Source organism: Genypterus blacodes, unplaced genomic scaffold (genome assembly GCF_046128005.1).
Source record: "Genypterus blacodes isolate CSIRO-AG114 ecotype Tasmania unplaced genomic scaffold, CSIRO-AGI_Gbla_v1 ptg000032l_1, whole genome shotgun sequence".
In the NCBI taxonomy this organism is placed as follows: Eukaryota; Metazoa; Chordata; class Actinopteri; order Ophidiiformes; family Ophidiidae; genus Genypterus; species Genypterus blacodes.
In genome coordinates, this window is record NW_027466845.1 from 6,884,979 (window position 1) to 6,904,454 (window position 19,476).

Genomic DNA, 19,476 nt, shown 5'->3' on the forward strand with positions numbered 1-19,476 from the left:
GAAGAAATGGAGGGACTGTGATTTGAAGATGTTCCCCCGCTCGGGATAATTGGAGGGGAAAGGGGGACGAGAGAGAGAGAGAGAGAGAGAGAGAGAGAGAGAGAGAGAGGGAGAGAGAGTCAAAGTTGTTCCCTGGCTTGCAGGGAGGAGAGGAAAAGGAAGAGGAAAAGGCCCAGCAGCAGAGAGACGGGTTGGTGGCATTGCTTATTAGAGCAATGAAGAAAAGGCGAGGAAATCTGGCGTGATCACTGATGGAGTAAAGGGAGCGACAAAGACGGGGAATGAGCCCGAAATACTGATTCTACAGATTTACCCTCGCTCGCAGACATTTCCTCATGCAGTCATTTTGTTTAAATTATGACTACTATGGAAAGATTTAACCTGCCTCTCACCTCAATTTGTCCTAAAATGTCTAAACTTCACCAACAAAAACACTCTTCATCAGCCATAATCCACAAATAGCCTCCTTATCTATCTCTTTCTCTCACTCTCTCGCACACACACACAAATAATTACACCTCTGCACCTTACACACTCTTACACTTGAGGCTTATACCACCCCATTTCAATCAGTTTCAGCCATTTCGCTACTGCGTGTGTGTTCGTGTGTTTGTGTCTCTCCCTCTTAGACACACACAAGCACCTTCCCATCTCTGCTAGACTGGAGCTGTGTGTGCGCTCGTGTGTGTGTGTGTGTGGCTTCATTTCGCTGGTCTAATTTGTTCTCTACAGACCTGTCGATCAGATAAAAGGAGGAAGAGGGCGAGCGAGTGAGGGGGGGAGAGGGAGAAAGAGTGAGGCAGGGAGAGAAGGAGTGGAAGGAGAGAACAGGTGTCTGAGATGGTATCGGCATGTCAGCTAATGACTAAAACAGCTTGAACTGAGAGAGGCAGAGGGAGAGAAAGAGAGAGAGAGAGAGAGAGAGAGAGAGAAGACTTATGAGGCAGGGAGAGATATGGAATGGACTTAAAGAGACGAGATAAAAGACGAATCCGGAGGGGAAGCGAAAGAGTGTCAGAGTGAGACAGAGAGAAAAGGCAGAAAATGGAGTCAAACAGAAGCAAAAAAGGCAAAGCAGAGAGAGGAAAGACCATTCTACAAATCCACTGCCAACTTGCATCTGAAGTCATTCTGTGCTTTACACCAACCATCACTAGTTGTACTCTTTCAAACCACTTTAACCCAACCTGAATTTCTGCTTGTCTGACACAGGAAAACAACTTTCCCCCACCCCCCAAAAAAAGTAACAGCATCTGCAGTCGGCCCTCCAGATGAACACAGGGCTTACTCATTATTCATCTCACAGTTTTTCCTCCAAAACATCCTTTCTTTGATCCTCCTCAAAAATTTGTTTTTCCACTGGCACGCGCCGTCATCTGGAGCACAGGCTCAGATGAAGTAATAAATCCCTTTGATGGCAGAAGACAAACATCTTAAGCGATATTTGGTTCGAAACGCTCCGAAAGAAAGAACAAAGGTCTGCGTGTGCACAGATAGACCTTGTCACATTCATTGAAGACATAGCTGCAGGATCATGTGTGTGTTTATGTTCTTGGTGTCACATGTTTAAATATTTGTTTGGGGCGTATGAGCTCATTGGAGTTCCTGTGATCTATTTTGGGGTGGATTTTCCTCTGAAGTGCTGCGCTGAATCCAGTTCACAGGAGTATTGATTAAGGAATATGACCCAGAGCTGAGGTTCCCAGAATCTCCTCCAGAGTGACCTCATGGATATTCCATGGCATACAATCCAGGAATGAAACCCCAAACCCCCAACGTGTGCATGACATCATACTGTACATGATAGAATATTAAAATTTTACACTTCAGATTGAGTTTTGGGTGTTGAGGACACTTCCCAAGCGCTGATAACAAAGAATTAACACTTATGAATATTTATGCATAACACTTATTATTAATTGGTTGAATATGAGCAATTAGAATTGTGGTGCATTTAAGTGTCAAATTGTATTCCGCGCTTTATACACATCATCCCTGGTACAAAAGTCAGTGCATCAAGAATAGAGGACTTGTAAAGATGGAAACTGTTGTAGTGAAATAAGGTCGAGTTAGACATTAAGGTAAAGTCAAACATTAAAAGAGAAAACACAACATCAATAAAAGGCCTGTCTGTAAGTAAGTTTAAGACGTGCTTCAAAGGTGGCTATGTTGCTCACTCACTGAAGGACCCCGAGACCACAACAGCAAATCCTTGGTCACCTCTGGTCTTAAACCTCAAGAGACCTGTTGGCTGAATATAGAGTCAAAAGTGATTGAGCCCTGTTCAGCCCTGTACAGCAAATGAATGAAAGGAAATCTATCCTATATCTTACAGGCAGCCAGAACAGGAGAGGTGCATACTCGCAGGCTGGTTCTGCTTTAAAGTCTGGCCGCAGCATGTTGAACCAGCTTCACTTTCTGTACAGCTGAGTATGTGAGGCAGGTGAATAATGAGTTGCAGAAGTCGAGGCGGGATTGAAACAAAAGCATGAAATATGGACTCAAAGGCACAATGTTCGACAAAGGAGGGTAATTTAGAAATGTTTCTAATTCTTGGGGAAACGGGAACAAGACAGTGACTTCACATGTGCATCAACAACAGGTGCTGATCCAGCTGCACCTTTGTAGTTATACACTCTGGGCCTAGAAGAAGAACCTCAATCTAGTTATTGTGAAGATGGAGGAAGTTATCTATTTCTATCAGCTGAACAAACAGATTGGCCACTTGCTTATTGTTTAAAGAAAGCTGCGAATCATCTGCATGACAGTGACAAGAGATGTATTTGAAATGGCTGATGGTTTGTCCGAGTAGATACATGTAGATAGTGAAATGAAGGGGACCAAGAATTGAGCCCTGAGGGACACACGTTTGCATGAAAACAGATTAAGACCAGTAAAGTTAAAGATTATGTTCTATTCACTCAGACTGAAGTGAATGGTTTCCTGGCAATTAAGTCAGAATCAACTTAGACACAGATGGGACAATATAAATGTAGCATATGGGATTTATATACCAACCTAAACATCCTGTGCCTGTAAGCCGGAGTAGAGGAAGTGGAGGTAAAAGCGCAGGAGGAAATGATCCCAAATCCTCCAGATTCCTCTACACTGCCACTGTGGATAAGGATGTTTCCTCTCTCTGAAAATGATGTTGTATATAAACATTTGTTCAACTTAAGCTGCAGGTGTAGTCACCGGATTTTAGAGATTGCTTCTCGCAAAAACTGGCTACAATCTGCATGCACGTTCATATCCTGATGTTTTGCAGAAAATCCATTAAAAATACATTTTGAACAAGTCTTCAAATATTTCATTTATCACTAATCATCCAAAACGAAGGCCGCATTTAGATTTGAGTTAACATTTCGATCTAAATGCTGAAAGAAGTAGGAATTAGTTTCCATTTGTAATGACATGTTCAAAAATTTAAAAACAAAATGCCATTTGTGTTCTTGTTCATCAGTTCAAGCAGAGAGACTTTTTGTCCTATTCACCTGTGGGGCCTCGTCCGTGAAGCTGACAAATTGTTTTGCTAATACATTATGTCTGGTTGGTGACTGCAGCCTGTGCGCTCAGAGGTCAGGGAAGTTTCCAGGCTTCTGTCTACACTTTCTGATCCCTCACTCTTTAACTTTTTCCCCAAGTCTTTTCTTATTTAGTGGCCCAGATGTGCTTGAAATGAAATGTGTGACCTTATAAGGAAACGAGAGAGGGAATCACACATACACATATACACACACACACAGACACGCACGCTCTTACAGGAAGCCGTCTGACCTCATTCACAGCTGGCCAATGTGTGTAGGCATGCATGTATAAGTGTGTTTATTTAAGGGCCACATATGAGAAGCTGTTAAACAAAAACCTTGTACACGCTTTGATGTTTCATTTCATTCAAAGGCAAACACTTAGAAACACACACACAAGTCAAACAAGGGTACTGTGTCTTTGAAGTGTGGTTAAGACAGATTTACTGCTCCGCATTGACCAGAGATGGTATTTAGGACTCTTCAAGGAGAAGCACGGGAAAGAAGATTTTATGTGTGTGTGTGTGTTTGTGTGAGAGAGAATGCCACATCCTAGAGTTTGTGTTTTCTAACAAGCATTTGTGCAGTCTGCCGAGTCTTTATCACCCATGGGCGTGCTGTGACCAACTTCATTAGAAATCTTCCTATTCCTATTTCGGTGACACACTGTCAATCCAACGGTACACAAGCACACACCTGAGAGTTGGATAAATTTGGCTTATCACTGAACGCCTTAAGTCTGTTTTTATGCAGTGCAGCTTTCCAAAAAATAAGTGAGCGTGCGGATGGAGTGCCTCGCTTCTATTCTAATAGATAGCTGCTATTGCAAAGGAATTGCTTTCCAATCAGTCAGAATCTACAGTATGTGCTTTCATCAATAACAGAGGATAAACTCTGGGCTCTGGCTCTTTGATGATAACAGTTTACAGCAGGGCTCGGTTTCATACAGCAGGATTATCGCCTTTCCTCTGGTCATCTGATCGATCCATTCCCTTCTGCTTCCCTCTCTCCTCTCCTACAGTATGAAAGTCCACAAACTGCATCCAAAACCAACTGGGAAGCCGTCACCTCTCCCATGTCGGTGAGTCACGCATGCACACACATGCAAAACATTAAACTAGTACTCCCTGACTGTTTACACTTTAACTACACTGCTAAACCCACTGGATCTGAACACTTAAAGTGGCGTTTCAGTGGGCACAATGGTGCTGCCGCTACCCTGTATCTCCACTCTACACTCCTAATTATAACATATGGGCCATTTACATAGGTGCGCACACACACACACACACACACACACACACACACACACACACACACACACACACGTAGGGCACAGCCATGCATGCACTGTGTATATATTATGCATGAAGCTTTAGATGTAAAATGACATGTTTCTTCAGACCAGTGGCTTTAGAAGCACATGTAATCCTTACAGTATCTGTGTGTGTGCGCCTGTGTGTAAAAGCAGTGACATATGTAATCATAATAATTAGAGTGCGTTGAGCTGTGTAGATGTGTTTTTCTAGATGGATTGTGATAATGGGTTACGTGATTGGGTGTATGAGATAGTATGCACATACAGTATGTGTACTGTATGTATACATGTATACTGTGCTGTGTGTGTGCTGCCTTTGTCTGTGCAAATGGAATGTATAGAACCTATTCTTGGCATGTTGGATTTGATTAACCTTGTTTTTAATTATTCTGGAATTAGATCCATAGATAGTTATGCACTAAAAATGAATCAATAGTCTGGAATTCTCCGGAACGCTCGCTTCAAAATGTACATTATCCTATTTTCAATTTAACGTTTTAATATGGTGGTGAAAATGACTCACATGCATCAATCACTGAAGCGAGGAAACAAGCTTTTGGTGACATTCTATAGGCGGCCAACACTGCCTGATTAGTCCAATAGGAATGAATGGCTGTGATGGATCTAAGTGACATCACCTCTGTCTCTGACGTGCTTCAGTGAACGTGAGTTAAATCAGGCTTCCCTTATAAGATCCAGAAATATTCTAATTGCTAACCTGTGTTCTTTGACCTGTGTGGAATAAGTCATCGCTCATTATGGTCAAAAGAATATTACTCATATATACAGTATGAATCTGGCTGAAAGTCAATTCAGGGAAATCTTAAATATAGTTTATAATTCAAAATGAACAGCAATTTTTAAGGATGCTTTAGCTTCTGCTTGTTTTTACTTTGTTTCTAGTTTGATTTGAGTTTGGTTTTCAAGTATTTGATGTTTTATAGTATATTTTTCCAGACACAGTTGTACAAAACTCTAATTTGTGGTGCGATCACAAATGTGCATTGAGCCACTTTCTATTCATTGATCACTAATATTTACTATAATTGACAGAGTTTCCCCCAATACTTTTATGCATGAAATCCTGGCTCAGTGTACACAAGAGAGTGTCACAGTGGAAGGATTCTCATTAAAAGGGATTTGACATTAAATACTAAACCGTTGCACTCCCCAATGTCGTCATATGAAGATGAGATGATGCATATTTATACAATTTGGCCCACAGCTACCTTCATCATGAGGAGAAACTTCTTGACTGCTGTGAAGTTGTCACATGAGCTGCATGTTTGAAATTAATTGGAGCCAGAAGTGAAAACGAGCTGCAGGAGGTTTAAATCTGTTATCTGTGCCTTTCTGCACACTGAAGGTGTTTCTCTTTGCAATATTCATACGCAGAGAGAATCGAATCAAACTACTACATCTGTGAACATGAACATATTTACTGAGTGATGAGGCTCATCAAATGCACTATTTCTGTATTCTTCAGCACACAGATGTAAATGACAACATATGATTTCATTTTTAGAAATACAGAAACAACACGGTGGGAGAATGCCTTCACCTAGCCAAGACCTCCTTTTATGAGGTTTATAAAGGATGTGCTAAAGGACTGAGGGGCTGAGTCACTATGACCAAAAGTGGAGGAAACAAAGCTGCCACTGCCCTCAGCTTTTTCAAAGGCTCTCTTTCTCAGTGTAGCAGAATGTGGAGAGATCTGTTGTTAAAATCACCCCTTGAATCGTCAGCTCACCTCCTTGATAGAAAATGATGCTCCCACTCCGCTGCAGTGGTCAAAGACCTTCACAAACTGTCACAGTGGGGAAAGAATTTTCCTCCTCCTAAGTACAAACTCCCACGTACGCTGACAATAAATATTATCTTTACTGTACTATGTTTGTTAGTTGTTTGTGCTCTTTCTCTCCTACGTTTGCTTCTTCCTGCATGAGAGCTAGGTTCCATGAGCCGTCACCCACACTAGTTTACCCGCCCCAATTAGCTCATTAGACAAAGACTAGGGAGTCTCTGACTCCCTACATCTGCTCAGGGGTTTTTACATTTACATTTAGTCACAACAAGCAAAGATCCAGTCCGAAGAGAACAACAAGAGTACGTGCCAAGAACCTAAAGTTCGGTGCCAAGAGGCAGAGCTTGGAGGAGGTATAGATAGGGAGAGAGCCTTTATTTTTCAGTAGTTAGACATTGGTGTGAAGGTTTTGGGTCTTTAACTGTTTTGTAAAGACTGCAAGGGGCTCAGCAGATCTTGTATTGAATTTTGTGTTTTTGTTCCTGCCTGAACACACACATACAGTAAAGCTGCCTTTAGTCATAAACTACTGCAGTCTCTGCCAGGATGATGGCCAGCTTCTCTTCCTCCCTTCTCTTCTTTAATAGATGCTCCTCATTTGCTACAAGACACAATAACTCATCATAGATAAGAATGCTGTGTGCTGTACAATGGGCATAGCAGTGTGAATAGAACTTGCTTTGAATCCACTCTTGATTGAAGAACCATAACAACACTGGCTGATGTCATGATTGCACAGATATTTATATCTGTGAGAACTGCTAATTTTCCATATTACATTTCTCTGCAGAATCAATGTCTCCAAATTCTCATTCAAATGATGACAGCGTAAATCATCTGTAGATTTGGTCTAGAGCACCTTGAAATTTTGAGAAAAGGCTTTGTTGTTTCAACAAGTCTGGAAGCCAATTACAGCTGGATGGCTGAACATTGGCTGATGGCTGAATCAATGTTAGCGGGCAAGAGCCGCACGCGATTCATCAAAGCTGAGAATGTTCCAGTTCTTCCAAGGCCCTGCATACTCACCAGACATGTCATCCCTGGAGCACGTTTGGGACGCTCCAGACAGGCACATCACGTTCCAGTTCCCATCAATATCCAACAACCTGGTACAGCTGTTGAAGAGGAGTGGGAGAATCATCCACAGGCTACAATCAACAATTTGATCAATTCAATGCGAAGGAAATGTGTTACACTTGAGGTCACATGTGGCAAATGGTGGTCACAGACAGTGCTAATCGGTATTCTGTTCATTTCATGGTATCTGTAACCCCGATTACATGAAATCAATAGAAAAGTGCTGAATGAATCCATTTCATTTGACTGGTTTATGTGTATTATGTGTGTTTATATCTATATCTGCAATCTTGTAGCTCAAAACATGAAGGAAGCTTCTGATGCAATGAGACGCTTTGTTATTGTTTCCTCTGCTCATACTGTGACAAATGCACTTTGAACTAAAGATGCTCCAATAAATCTGTCTCTGCTCTTTGACCTTTGCTCCATGCAGGACAGTGGTGGGAGGCAGGTTCCTGCGGCCGTCACAGAGGGTCCGTACTCATTGGAGGACCTGGACCGGACCATCGCTGCGTTTGAGACCGTGGAGCAGCTTCTCAAATCCCTGAACCCAGACACATGGAGGCAGGACCTGGACAGCATCTACACTCAGACACACATACACTACAGATCCAGGGCCTATCATCTGGCAAGCAGACACAGCAAAGGTAAGGAAGACCAAGTGTGCCTGTTTTCACCCAGTGTGCACTATGTTGACCAGAAGTAGATCAAGAAGGAGATTCCGCCACATTAAAACATTGCAAAAGCCTTTCAAATATATCCCTGGATCAGAATGCAACATTGAGTTTCACCTTTGCAACATATTATCATTAAATTCATAATTTCATCACTACTTTTTGTAATTTCACAGACTTCTAAATGTACCTACAGGGTTTTTCTTGCACTTACTTTCCTATATTGGCATTTATGCGTTAGCGGGATTTCACCCCGTGTGCCTTTTTCCTCGCCACATGCCTGTCAATCTCCTCGGTGCCTGATAAATATTTCCTTGAGATCCCTCTGCAACCTGTCTGTTAAGTGAGTTATGTTGATGCGCTGTCAGTGTGAGTCAGACTCAGCTCCCAACAGCCTCCCTTCATTTCTGAGCTCAAATCAAAGCCCTGTCAGAATGTAAACGTAAAGACAAACACCTTTACATACAGCCTCTGCTCAAGCGTTTACAAAAAAGCAGGAGCAGCCACAGAGTAATTAAGAACACCTGGACGTCTTTCCAGCCATTTCCTGTCTATTGTTCCTTTGTGGTCCTTCTGGGGTCCGACTGGATGAAGTCTAACGTCACTGTCGATGTTAATTTATGTTAATGAAGCTTCCTTTCCTTTCTTTAAGCTTCCGTTCCTGGATGAAAAAATATTGAAGTAACATTAGAGCTAATTACATTTGAAATTCAGATAGCAGTCTAAATACGAGACAATTATCATTTTTGACTCCTTGAAATCTGATGATGATGGCGACATGTGATGGTTCTGTCATAAGGCGTGTGTGTGTGTGTGTGTGTGTGTGTGTGTGTGTGTGTGTTGCCCTGAGCTGCCTGAGCACAGCCCTGTCTGCTCCAGAGCAAAGCCCCACTCCACTAAAGCTGATAAAGCCCTCTCCAGGTGAAGAGGTGGCCTTAAAGGTAGAGACTCAGGCCCGCTCTCAAATGACATGAATGAAAGATAAAGCGAAGAACATTCAGACAAGCGCCGCACAGAAATATACTCAATGGTGTGTGTGAGCCCGGGGTGACACTTTCCAAAATACAGCTCCAAATTTAGATAAAACAATTTCAAGTTATCCCACTTAGAATTAGGATTAAATGAGCCTGTGTGTGTGAGAGAGAGTGTGTGTGTGTGGATTAAATATGCGGTCCCATATATTTGAGTTATAAAGTTGTTTCTTCTTCCTTTCTGGATAAAGGGCTAATGCAGATATCATGGCGGTTAATTATGCATTCAAAAGGCCTGATCCCTGAGCCACAGCACTCTCACTTTGGGTCCCAAGATAACAAAAGTTCAAGAAGTCTGTCTGGGAGTGATTGTGGACGGCTACAGTCTCGTCCCTGGTGTCCCTCCATACCAGGGACAACCTACATTCACCACAGAACAATGGAACTAAGTAGATTCAGTGTATTTCAAACTTACTTTAAGGTGCACAATCTTATGTTAGTGCAGGAATTAGACCTGAGTGAATCCTTTATCTCCATCTATCAAATGTGTTGGAATTGGAGTGAAACGTGCAAATATACAAGATCTTATTGATCCTGTGAGTTGACGCCAAAGGTGGAGCCATTGAATGAGACGCAGACATGAGAAGCATTCTGTTTAAGTGTCCAACCAAGATCTTTTTATGAATGAGGCTCCAGGATTGGAACAGCAGGTTGAGTTACGGAGGCCGTTACGTTTTTATTGCGCCGCAGATGTCGACCCCCAGAAATTTGAACGACCCTGCGTGCGTTTGCGTGCAGTCACAGGTGATGTAGAGGAGCAGAGGTCCACTCTTACACATGTGGTCGATACGTATGTGAGGATGCAGAGCGTGTATTCTGTGAGGGTATTCATTTGCGAGTGATGTAATAACTGTGATGGAGCCACATTATTGCTTTATGATCTAATAAAGCACAGGTGACAGCCAGAGAACATCCACACACACTAATGAAGTGTTGCATATTTCATTCCTCCATCCTGGGTCAACCTCTCTACACAGAGCGTCCACAGAGCAGCCACAGAGCTCAGGAGACCAAACCGTCTGCTGCTTTCCTATAAATACATCTAAGGTTGATTATATCTTAAATAGAAATGAAGGTCTTTGCAGTTTTCTGTGTATTTTGCTTGACGTCGTAGCTCAGATGATCGTTAAACAGAAACAGCCTGAGTGGAGAAAGCGTTGTGTCAGAAAATGTCTGCTTCAGAGACCGGAGGAATTATTCATAAAAGTCAGAGTCCTGTGTGTGTGCAGAGAGCCAGAGGCAGCGGCTCATTCAGCTCCTACAGTAACTACAGCAAAGTGAGAGGGAATAAGAACACTTGTGAACACTTGTGAACACTTGTGAACACTTCTGTCACACCTGCTTGTATCTACTTCATTTCTCAGGACTAAATAGATCAGCGGCTGATGACAAGCTCCCCTGTCGCTACGCTCAAAAGATTTAGAACCACGACTCCCAGAATGAATACACTAATGTGTATTTAAAGACCCTACACACACAAACACACACCCAGGTGGTGTTTTACTTACCTTGCTTGATTGACAGGGCTGTATGTGCCTGTACTAATATGTCAGAGTGGCGCTGAGTGAAAACAACAAGCTTCACCTTCATGCATTTCAACCCCAAAAACAACAAAGCCACTTTTATTTCCCTTATTTTTTTTCAAAGCATGCTGTCGTGGTTGAACGCTGAAGCATATGGGCGTCGCTGGTGGACAGGACACACACACACACACTCCAGCTGTATTGTGCATCATCACCTGAGCGATTCACCCTCGAGGAAAAAACGGCAGGGGTTCCATGAATGAGTCACACTGACACACACACATAAGGAAAAGGACACAAGCAGCAGCTGACGGCACCTCATTACTGTGAAGTCAGCGCCGGAGACCCGGAGTCACCGAGGCAACTGGATATACATTATGCTGTGTATGACCAAAGAGCCCAGATGTGTGAGGGCAGATAGAGAATGTTTGCATGTCTTTATCCCTGAGGGCTCTGCTGTTCCTCAGTAAATATTGGGTCTTGGCAGCGAATCTATTTCCATTTATCAGTCAAGGTGTGTGTGTGGTTTGTGTGACAGTCCCCTATATGGTGTGTGTGTGTGTGTGTGTGTGTGTGTGTGTGTGTGTTGCAGTGCTACAGATAGTGGAGGTGCCAGGTGCTGCAGGTCTTTGATACTCCACACCGCTGTACCTCTAATTGGAAATTCAACCTGTGCAGTGGAGCAGAATTTTGCCGCAGTCAGCAGCTTAGCTTTGTTTTCATTAACACCAACGCACGCACACACACACACACACCTAGACAAACACACAAAGTAGCTTACAACCACCCTTGTTTCCCTCAAGGTCAGTCTGATGGTAATATTAATTGGGACACGCTTAACTGTAAAGAACTCAATAACCCCACACACACACACATGAAGGCTCACGTTCACCATCATAACACACACACACGCGCACACACATACGGGAGGAACAACATGTGTGAACGGCAATGTTGTACAAAAAATATCAGACTGTATTACAATATCTGTGTGTGTGTGACTTTTGAACAGCGTATACAACTCTCACATCCGCGCACACACACACACACTCAAATATTGTCTCCCTGTTGGTGTGTGTGTGTGTGTGTGTGTGTGTGTGAGTGGCGTAGTCGTTCTAGCAGCCTTGCTCTCTCGTTCTGTTTCTCTCCATCCTTCCCTGCCAGTTCCACACCACTGCTTTCTCTAGATTACACTTATTCCCCTTCAACAGACAGACTGAGCCACACACACACACACACAGGCGCACACACACACAGACAGTTATGCACCCACACATGTGAATATCAATATAATACTGGGTCTGTCCCTTAGTCTTTCTCTCATGAGCACGCACTTGCCTGACACACACACACACACACACACACACACACAAACACACACACACACACACACACACACACACACACACACACACGCTCCAGCACCAAACAGCAGAAGGCTCATTGTGCTTTTCTCCCCTCCTCTTCTCTTCTCTTCCTCTTACGTCATGTGTTGCATCATCACAGGCGCTGCTCACACACTGTACAGACTGGAGACACCTTCATGACTCCTGCAGCCTCCGTGTCCATTATCCCATTATCAACTTCCACAACCTGGCTGGGTGCAAATGTGAAATTGCGCTCTCCAGTCAAATGACAAAAACAGAAATGATGTCTTGTGTGGTCTGAATCGCAGGAGAGGAAATAGATTGGAATCATTTGAAGAAGAGCAAAGTTATAGATAGAGATAGTTCACTCTTTATTCCTGACTCGTAGCTCTGGGTAAGTTTGAATTTTGAGTGCCTGTACTTCTTTCATGGTAGATAAAAGCTGTTAATAAGTTGGTGGTATGAAAGATTCAATTCAGTAATAAGGACAAAATAACGCCCTTGGAATTGTAATTTGTGCAAAATGTTTAATTCTAAGAAGAGGGTTTATGATGTCGTGCGTCGGGCCACGAGGGGTTAAAGAGGCACAGGTTCAACGATAAAGACGTCAAGTAATGAAACAACATGAAAGTCTGTTCGATTGCTAACGAGGCAATAAATAGATGGAGGAAACAGCTTGCTTTGGTTTGCAATCTGAGGGAAAGAGGAGAGGAATTTACTGCTCAGGAAAAAAAGAAGAAGGTCCCCAAGGGTGGGGGGAGAGAGGGGGGCAGTGACATCTGCTCTAGTATTAATGGCCGCTGGGGAGTGTTTCCACGGGGACAGCTGTAGAGGTTTTGCACTCGGAATGGAGACAGAGTGGCTCACCATCCACATTTGGGTCATCAGCACCTTCATCATCATCATCAGAGAAAGGGTGCAGTCGTTGTTTTGGCAGAGTGACGCTGCAACGCTGCGTCTTTGTCACTCAGCTCCCAACTTCCTGTTTCCTTTCATCCACAGCACATGAATACAAAGACATATCCAATCAATATGTAAGAGCTTATATTCATGTGATAGGTCAACATCATGACACGCTTCACACTCACACACACACACTCGCACCACACGACACACACAGCCACAGCATAAATAAGCCAACATCCTTACTTCCCCTCCTAATACATAGAAATGGAGACCTGATCCATTTCTCCTCAGTGAGCTGCAGATGTAATGGACAGCAGCCTACAGAGGATCGGCACACACAGGGTTAAACATAGATATGGAGACACATAGAGCAGCTCACACACAGACCTATGCATCCAGATCTGATGGCTCCAGTTTCAACATTTCTCCAGTCTCCCTTTAGTTCACATCTCCTCGTCATTTCACAAAAACGGCTCGGAGCCAGGAAACACATGTCTGTATACACGGACAGAGAGAACGTTGATGGCGGCCATTTTCACAACTTAGAGATGGAGCCATAATCAAGACGGTCAATATAAACGCTCTCGGTCTCTCTCGGTCTCTCTCGGTCTCTCTCTCTCTCTCTCTCTCTCTCTCTCTCTCTCTCTCTCCTCTCTCTCTCTCTCTCTCTCTCTCTCCTCTCTCTCTCTCTCTCTCTCTCTCTCTCTCTCTCTCTCTCTCTCTCTCTCTCTCTCTCTCTCTCTCTCTCTCTCTCTCTCTCTCTCTCTCTCTCTCTCTCTCCTCTCTCTCTCTCTCTCTCTCTCTCTCTCTCTCTCTCTCTCTCTCTCTCTCTCTCTCTCTCTCATGCTGTGAATGGGAAGTCTCACAGTGAAGACTTCTTTTTTGTCAACAATTGCTTATTGATTATCAATGTCATTAGCCTTGCCTTGATTCCCAATTGCCCTTCTTGCTGCTCTCTCTCTCTCTCTCTCTCTCTCTCTCTCTCTCTCTCTCTCTCTCTCTCACACATTCACATCATATTGCCTTTGGAGTGTATGAGCTTCACTTCAGGCTGTCAGTGTAACAACATGTCCTCCAGAAAGAGAGGCAGAGTTTGATCAGGTCATGTCATTGAAGCCCCCGGTCTCCAGAGCATTCCCTAATTCCCACATTTCCCATCATCTTGTTTGATAATCCGTTGACGAGAACTTTAAATTAGTTATGAACCGTGGCGTGTGACTAAATGTCCTAAATGTACAGGACATGGAGGAGCAATACAGTCAATACGTTCAATCTACAATCAATTGATGGCCCCTGCTTCCTGTTTTCACTCATCCATCATCTCTGTAGTGAATTGATGCTACAATTCTCCTAAATCAAAGGAGGTTCTGCTTGAGTCTGCGTGGCGTTTTTGGCTTCAAACAAGCACTTTCTTTATTAGTGTTTTGGCAAAATAAATATCTGCATAAGTTAATAACTGTCATTTCCCGCTCCTCCCTCAATGTCCAGTCGATCTAGATCGTCTCTACGACGACGTCAAGCGCTACAGCTGCACACCGCGCAACTACTCTGTCAACCTGCGCGAGGAGCTGAGAGCCACCAACGCCGTGTTCTTCCCTCGCTGTCTGCTGGTCAAACGCTGCGGGGGAAACTGCGGCTGCGGCACCGCCAACTGGAACAACGGCTGCACCTGTCAGCCCGGCAAGACCACGCTCAAACTACATGAGGTCAGCCATCCAGCCTCTCACACACACACACACACACACACTCCTGTTAGACAGATGATACTTTCTCTTTTCTGCATTTTTGTTTTTCTCCCTCGCCTCTCCATCTCCATCTGTCTGACTGTGCGGGAACATAAACACACACACACACACACACACACACACACACACACACACACACTGACTAAATTAAGTGTGCATATATCTTCATAAGAGTCGGAGCAAGACAATAAAACAGATAAAGTGAGTGAGTCAGTACATCTCCATGCACTCAGTACTCAGTGTGTTTGTCCTTCCTGCCGTGTTCGCTCCCTGAGGAGGAGGAGGAGGAGTCTGCCGCGCACTGAGGAAGCACGGGGTGTTGCGTAATGCCAGTGTGACGTCCTCCCATTGAGGAAACGCATGCGGAGGCGGCGGCGTACTGCGATTAAGACGTTAACGTGCCCGAATCAGTCGATTTAAAATCATCTGGGTGTGAAACTCAAACACGCTAACAGCCTCACGATCTGTGCCGGCTTCAGTCTCATTCAAGTGTTTACATGTCGGGACAAAGCCGGCGTGTTAAACCTTCATCGCACTGCAATCACAGGTGTAAAGAGCGTAAGAGCCAGGAGAGCGAGGAGAGAGAGGGGAGAGCAATGTGGCATAAGAGGAGATGAGGAGAGAAAGGAGACGCAGGAGAAGCGGTGCGTGCAGAGCCGGGTGCTGCATCAACAATGAAGCAGCGATGCACCAGCAGCCTCGCTCATTCACTCCGCTCCTTCCTCCTCTCCTCGTCCTCCTCTCCAATCCCTATCTTATGTCGTTGCGTCGCCCTCTCGCTCCCTCTTGGCCTCCGTCGCCCTCTCGTTCTTGCCAATTCCGATTTTCAATTTATCCCCCGTGACGCTCCATTCTTGTTGGGTTTCATAAGCCAGGGATTCATTCTCTCTCTGCTCCCTCCGTCTCTTTGTCTCTTTGTCTCTTTGTCTCTGTGTGTCTTTGTTCTCCAATCGTTTCATTATGGAAACATGGTCTGTAGGGTTCTGTCTGTGTGTGTGTGTCTGTGTGTGTGTGCTGAAACCATACAATGGGAGTGGACTTGGAATGTAACTGCTCGGTGTGTGTGTGTGTGTGTGTGAAAGTGTGTGGGTGTGGAGGGGTCGACCCCACTGTGCAGTACATGTGTGTATTTTCATGTGTGTGTAAACTGCAAACCGCCTACACTCCAACACTGCAATCAGCACACACATTCATTGACGCCGGGGGCACACACACACACACCCATATTGCAGTTAACTGTTGTGTGTGGGGGATTTCCAGCAAATCAAAACTGCTTCCCTCCCTGACTGAACTTCTTTACCTCCGCACGCGCACACACACACACACGCGCACACACACACACACACACACACACACACACACACTTACTCACACTATTGTTTCTAGTGCAGCTGAAGTCGTGACATAAATCAGGCGCCGCTCGCTTCCACTGGACGCCACAAAACAAATTCACCGCATCAACCGCTGCAAAACGATTTGTACTTCCTGTCTATTTTCACATTAGAGGCGACAACGGTAAACAATGTGGCTGCTCTGCGACAAACGTACCTGCAGTGAAACACGGAGGAAACAACAGCAGAGAGCAGCTCCACAGTCACCCAGCCGCTCATTATGGAGTTACGTAACACTGAGATGAAAGGCTGAGCTCCATAAAGCCTCCTTCACTAAGTCTTCAACCAAAATGTCAGATGGAACGTTATGATGCTGAGGTCAGATGTCATTGTTGCCCGGTAACATTTAACACCCCTGGCATCAATCAGTAAAACAATACAGGGATCCCAGTGCAGCCATGACTCATTGTTTTCCCTCTGGTGTTGGAGTTTCAAAGCTTTAGATCGTTGCCATGGCGATCTAATGTATATTTTGACTGCAGCCTTGAGTCTTTAAATAGGCTTTACATCGGAGTTTCATCATCTCGGCTGTCAAATTCAAACAAACCTCAACTGCGCCACGGCAATCAGTCAAGTGATCATCTCACGCTCTCTCCACCTCTCTCTCACTCACTCTCTCCACCTCTCTCTCTCTCCCTCTCTCTCCCTCAGGTGCTGAAGTACGCTCCGGAGGTCACTCTGTATCAGCGCCACCGGAGACCCCGGCTGCGTTGGGTCATAGACGAGATCTTCCTCTCACACCATGACAGGTGCGAGTGCCAGTGCCCCTCCCAGCCCCCCCGCTGAGACCATCAGGCCCTTCCACACCCCCCAACACACACACACAGACTGGCACGTGTTATCTGGGACTGTCGGACGACGTCGGCGCCTTTGGCCATTTCGCTTTTTCCCGGACTTCGCTTGAACAGCCGGCAAAGACGAAGACAGGGACTGGACTGAGAATCTGTCATATGTATTTGCACCTAATGATGCTCACATCCCACAAGCTTAATGTACAAATACATCTTTCCTCTCCCACAAACTCTCCATTCATACACACACACACACACACACACACAGACACATAAACACACACACCATCTTTGTCACTACATAGCCATTACCAGCCTCAATCACTTAAATGTGCGGCGACTCGGGATCACGAAGCTCTTGGCACCACACTGACCTGCTTGAAAGCAGACACACACACACACACACACACACACACCACACGGCTCCCACTCCTACCTAAAGGCTTCACTGTAACCCGTTATTTATACAAACTTATTCCCTGTTCTGTTTTGCTAATGAAACCCTCCTCTCCTTGGCTTCTGATAAGGAACACACATTCCTGTCTATAAATATTCCCACTTCCCATTTTCTGTCCCTCCCTCCCCCGTCTCCCAGTCACTTTCTCTCCCTCTTCATCCCTCACTCCCTCTCGCACATCAAAGGAGGCGTCGGCTCAGACCCCGGCGCTCGCTGCCTGGTATCTCTGGGCATTCCCGGCATTCCGACGCTTCGCAAGAATCCCGGTAACGTAGGATGTAGCCCTGACCTCCCAACCTGAAAGGCAAAACAAAAGGAAACAGAGAGGGAGACATGGGAAGAGACAGGGACGGAGAGAGAGAGAGAGAGAGAGGGACGGAGCGAGAGAGGGGGGGAGATGACAGCTGAGGGTCACAAGAGACGAGCCGACCCAAACTCTAAAACCTGTGAAAACCATACGTCGACTAGAATTAAAATGGCATCAGTGCTTCACATGAGCGGCTGGCGAGTAACAGGATATACTGTCATCTCCTCGCCGCCACCTTCCTCTCTCTCTGCTCGCTGGTTTGGTTGGATTTCAGAGCAAATGTGATTTTCCACGCTGCGCCTTTTGCACCGGAGAGACGAGCCGAATGACTGGAGACTCCTCGGTCACAGTGAAACTGGATGATCTGCGGCGGTCGGGGCCTTTAGGTGCCCCTCGGGTTTGAGTCACCGGTGTCTCATCTCAGCAGGTGTGGGACTCAGACAGAATCAGGCTCAGTCTGAAGACTCGAGCGATGACGTGGGAGGGTTTTTGGAAGGGATTTGTCGCAGATGACGTCTTTGTCTTGGTTTGCGGCGTTTGCACCTTCCTCCACCTCTAAAGTGGCTGATTTGTGTAAATGTCTGGACGAGGACACTTGGTGGGGGCAGATTGTTATCTTCCTCTTCACATCTTCCATAGTTAATAACAGGGATGCTGATTGCGTAACGTGTCATTTCCCCCGAGAGGCTTCACTCCCTAATCTGTAGTTAACTGCGTAGACGACTGTTTTCCACTCCACACTCGTTCTTCTGAAATCTTTAAACAGCAAATGTGTGTGTGTGTGTGTGTGTCCTGTGTCTTTGCCAGGTTGCAGGTTTTATCAGCACATTCCATTGCTCCATGATCCAAAGTGGAATTTCTCTCTTTTTCCATAACTGTCTTGTTTTTTCCTCTTTCCAAATGAACAGTTGACTGACACTGATTCCACTCTCTCACACACACGCACACGCACTCGTTCTCACGTTGTGGCTTCGCACGTTTCCACATTCCGTACCTCCAGCCGGCTTTGGTACAGAGTTCCAAACTTCCTTTGTCCTGAGAATCCCAAATGAAGCGGTCCTACTGTAAGACACGGTGATGTTAGTCCACCGTGCTTCTGTCCTACTCACAAAGATCTTCCTGATGAGACTGTATGCTTTCCCTAAATAATTTATTGTCTTTCTCTGTTGTTTTATTAAAGATATCAGCTGGTTCGTTTTGATAAATAAAGTATTTCTAGCATCGCTGCCTCCAGTGCTTTGATTTTGTTCCAACACAGAAATGCTTTTATCAGATATTTGACTATGTAGGGTCTCATATGACATGACACAGGGCTGGGTGTGTGTGTGTGTGTGTGTCTGCTCTCAGTCCATGATGAAATAATGGAAACAGAATGCTGGAGAGAGAGAGAGAGAGAGATGCAGGATGAGTACGGAGATGAAATGCGAGCGATTCTGAGTTTATGAGGAACAATGTGAACGAGGTTCTTCCGCTGCTCTGTTCATCTCACAGGGTCTTACGCCATACAGGTCACCATGGAAACCAGACATGTTCATCAGAGATCATATCACATCACATC

At 44.9% G+C, this 19,476-nt stretch overlaps 1 protein-coding gene across 2 annotated transcripts in view; it reads left to right on the plus strand.

The window, feature by feature from the left end:
- The window catches only part of pdgfd (platelet derived growth factor d), a 40,998-nt gene extending 21,866 nt beyond the window's left edge, over window positions 1–19,132 (plus strand). For both annotated transcript variants that reach the window (XM_076146568.1, XM_076146569.1), the window contains exons 4-7: window positions 4,549–4,608; window positions 8,160–8,373; window positions 14,716–14,933; window positions 17,015–19,132. In XM_076146568.1, the coding sequence (XP_076002683.1) occupies window positions 4,549–4,608; window positions 8,160–8,373; window positions 14,716–14,933; window positions 17,015–17,149 (627 nt within the window). In that variant the 3' untranslated portion in view covers window positions 17,150–19,132. The remainder of the gene's footprint in view (window positions 1–4,548; window positions 4,609–8,159; window positions 8,374–14,715; window positions 14,934–17,014) is intronic.
- The last annotated feature ends 344 nt before the right edge of the window (window positions 19,133–19,476 follow it).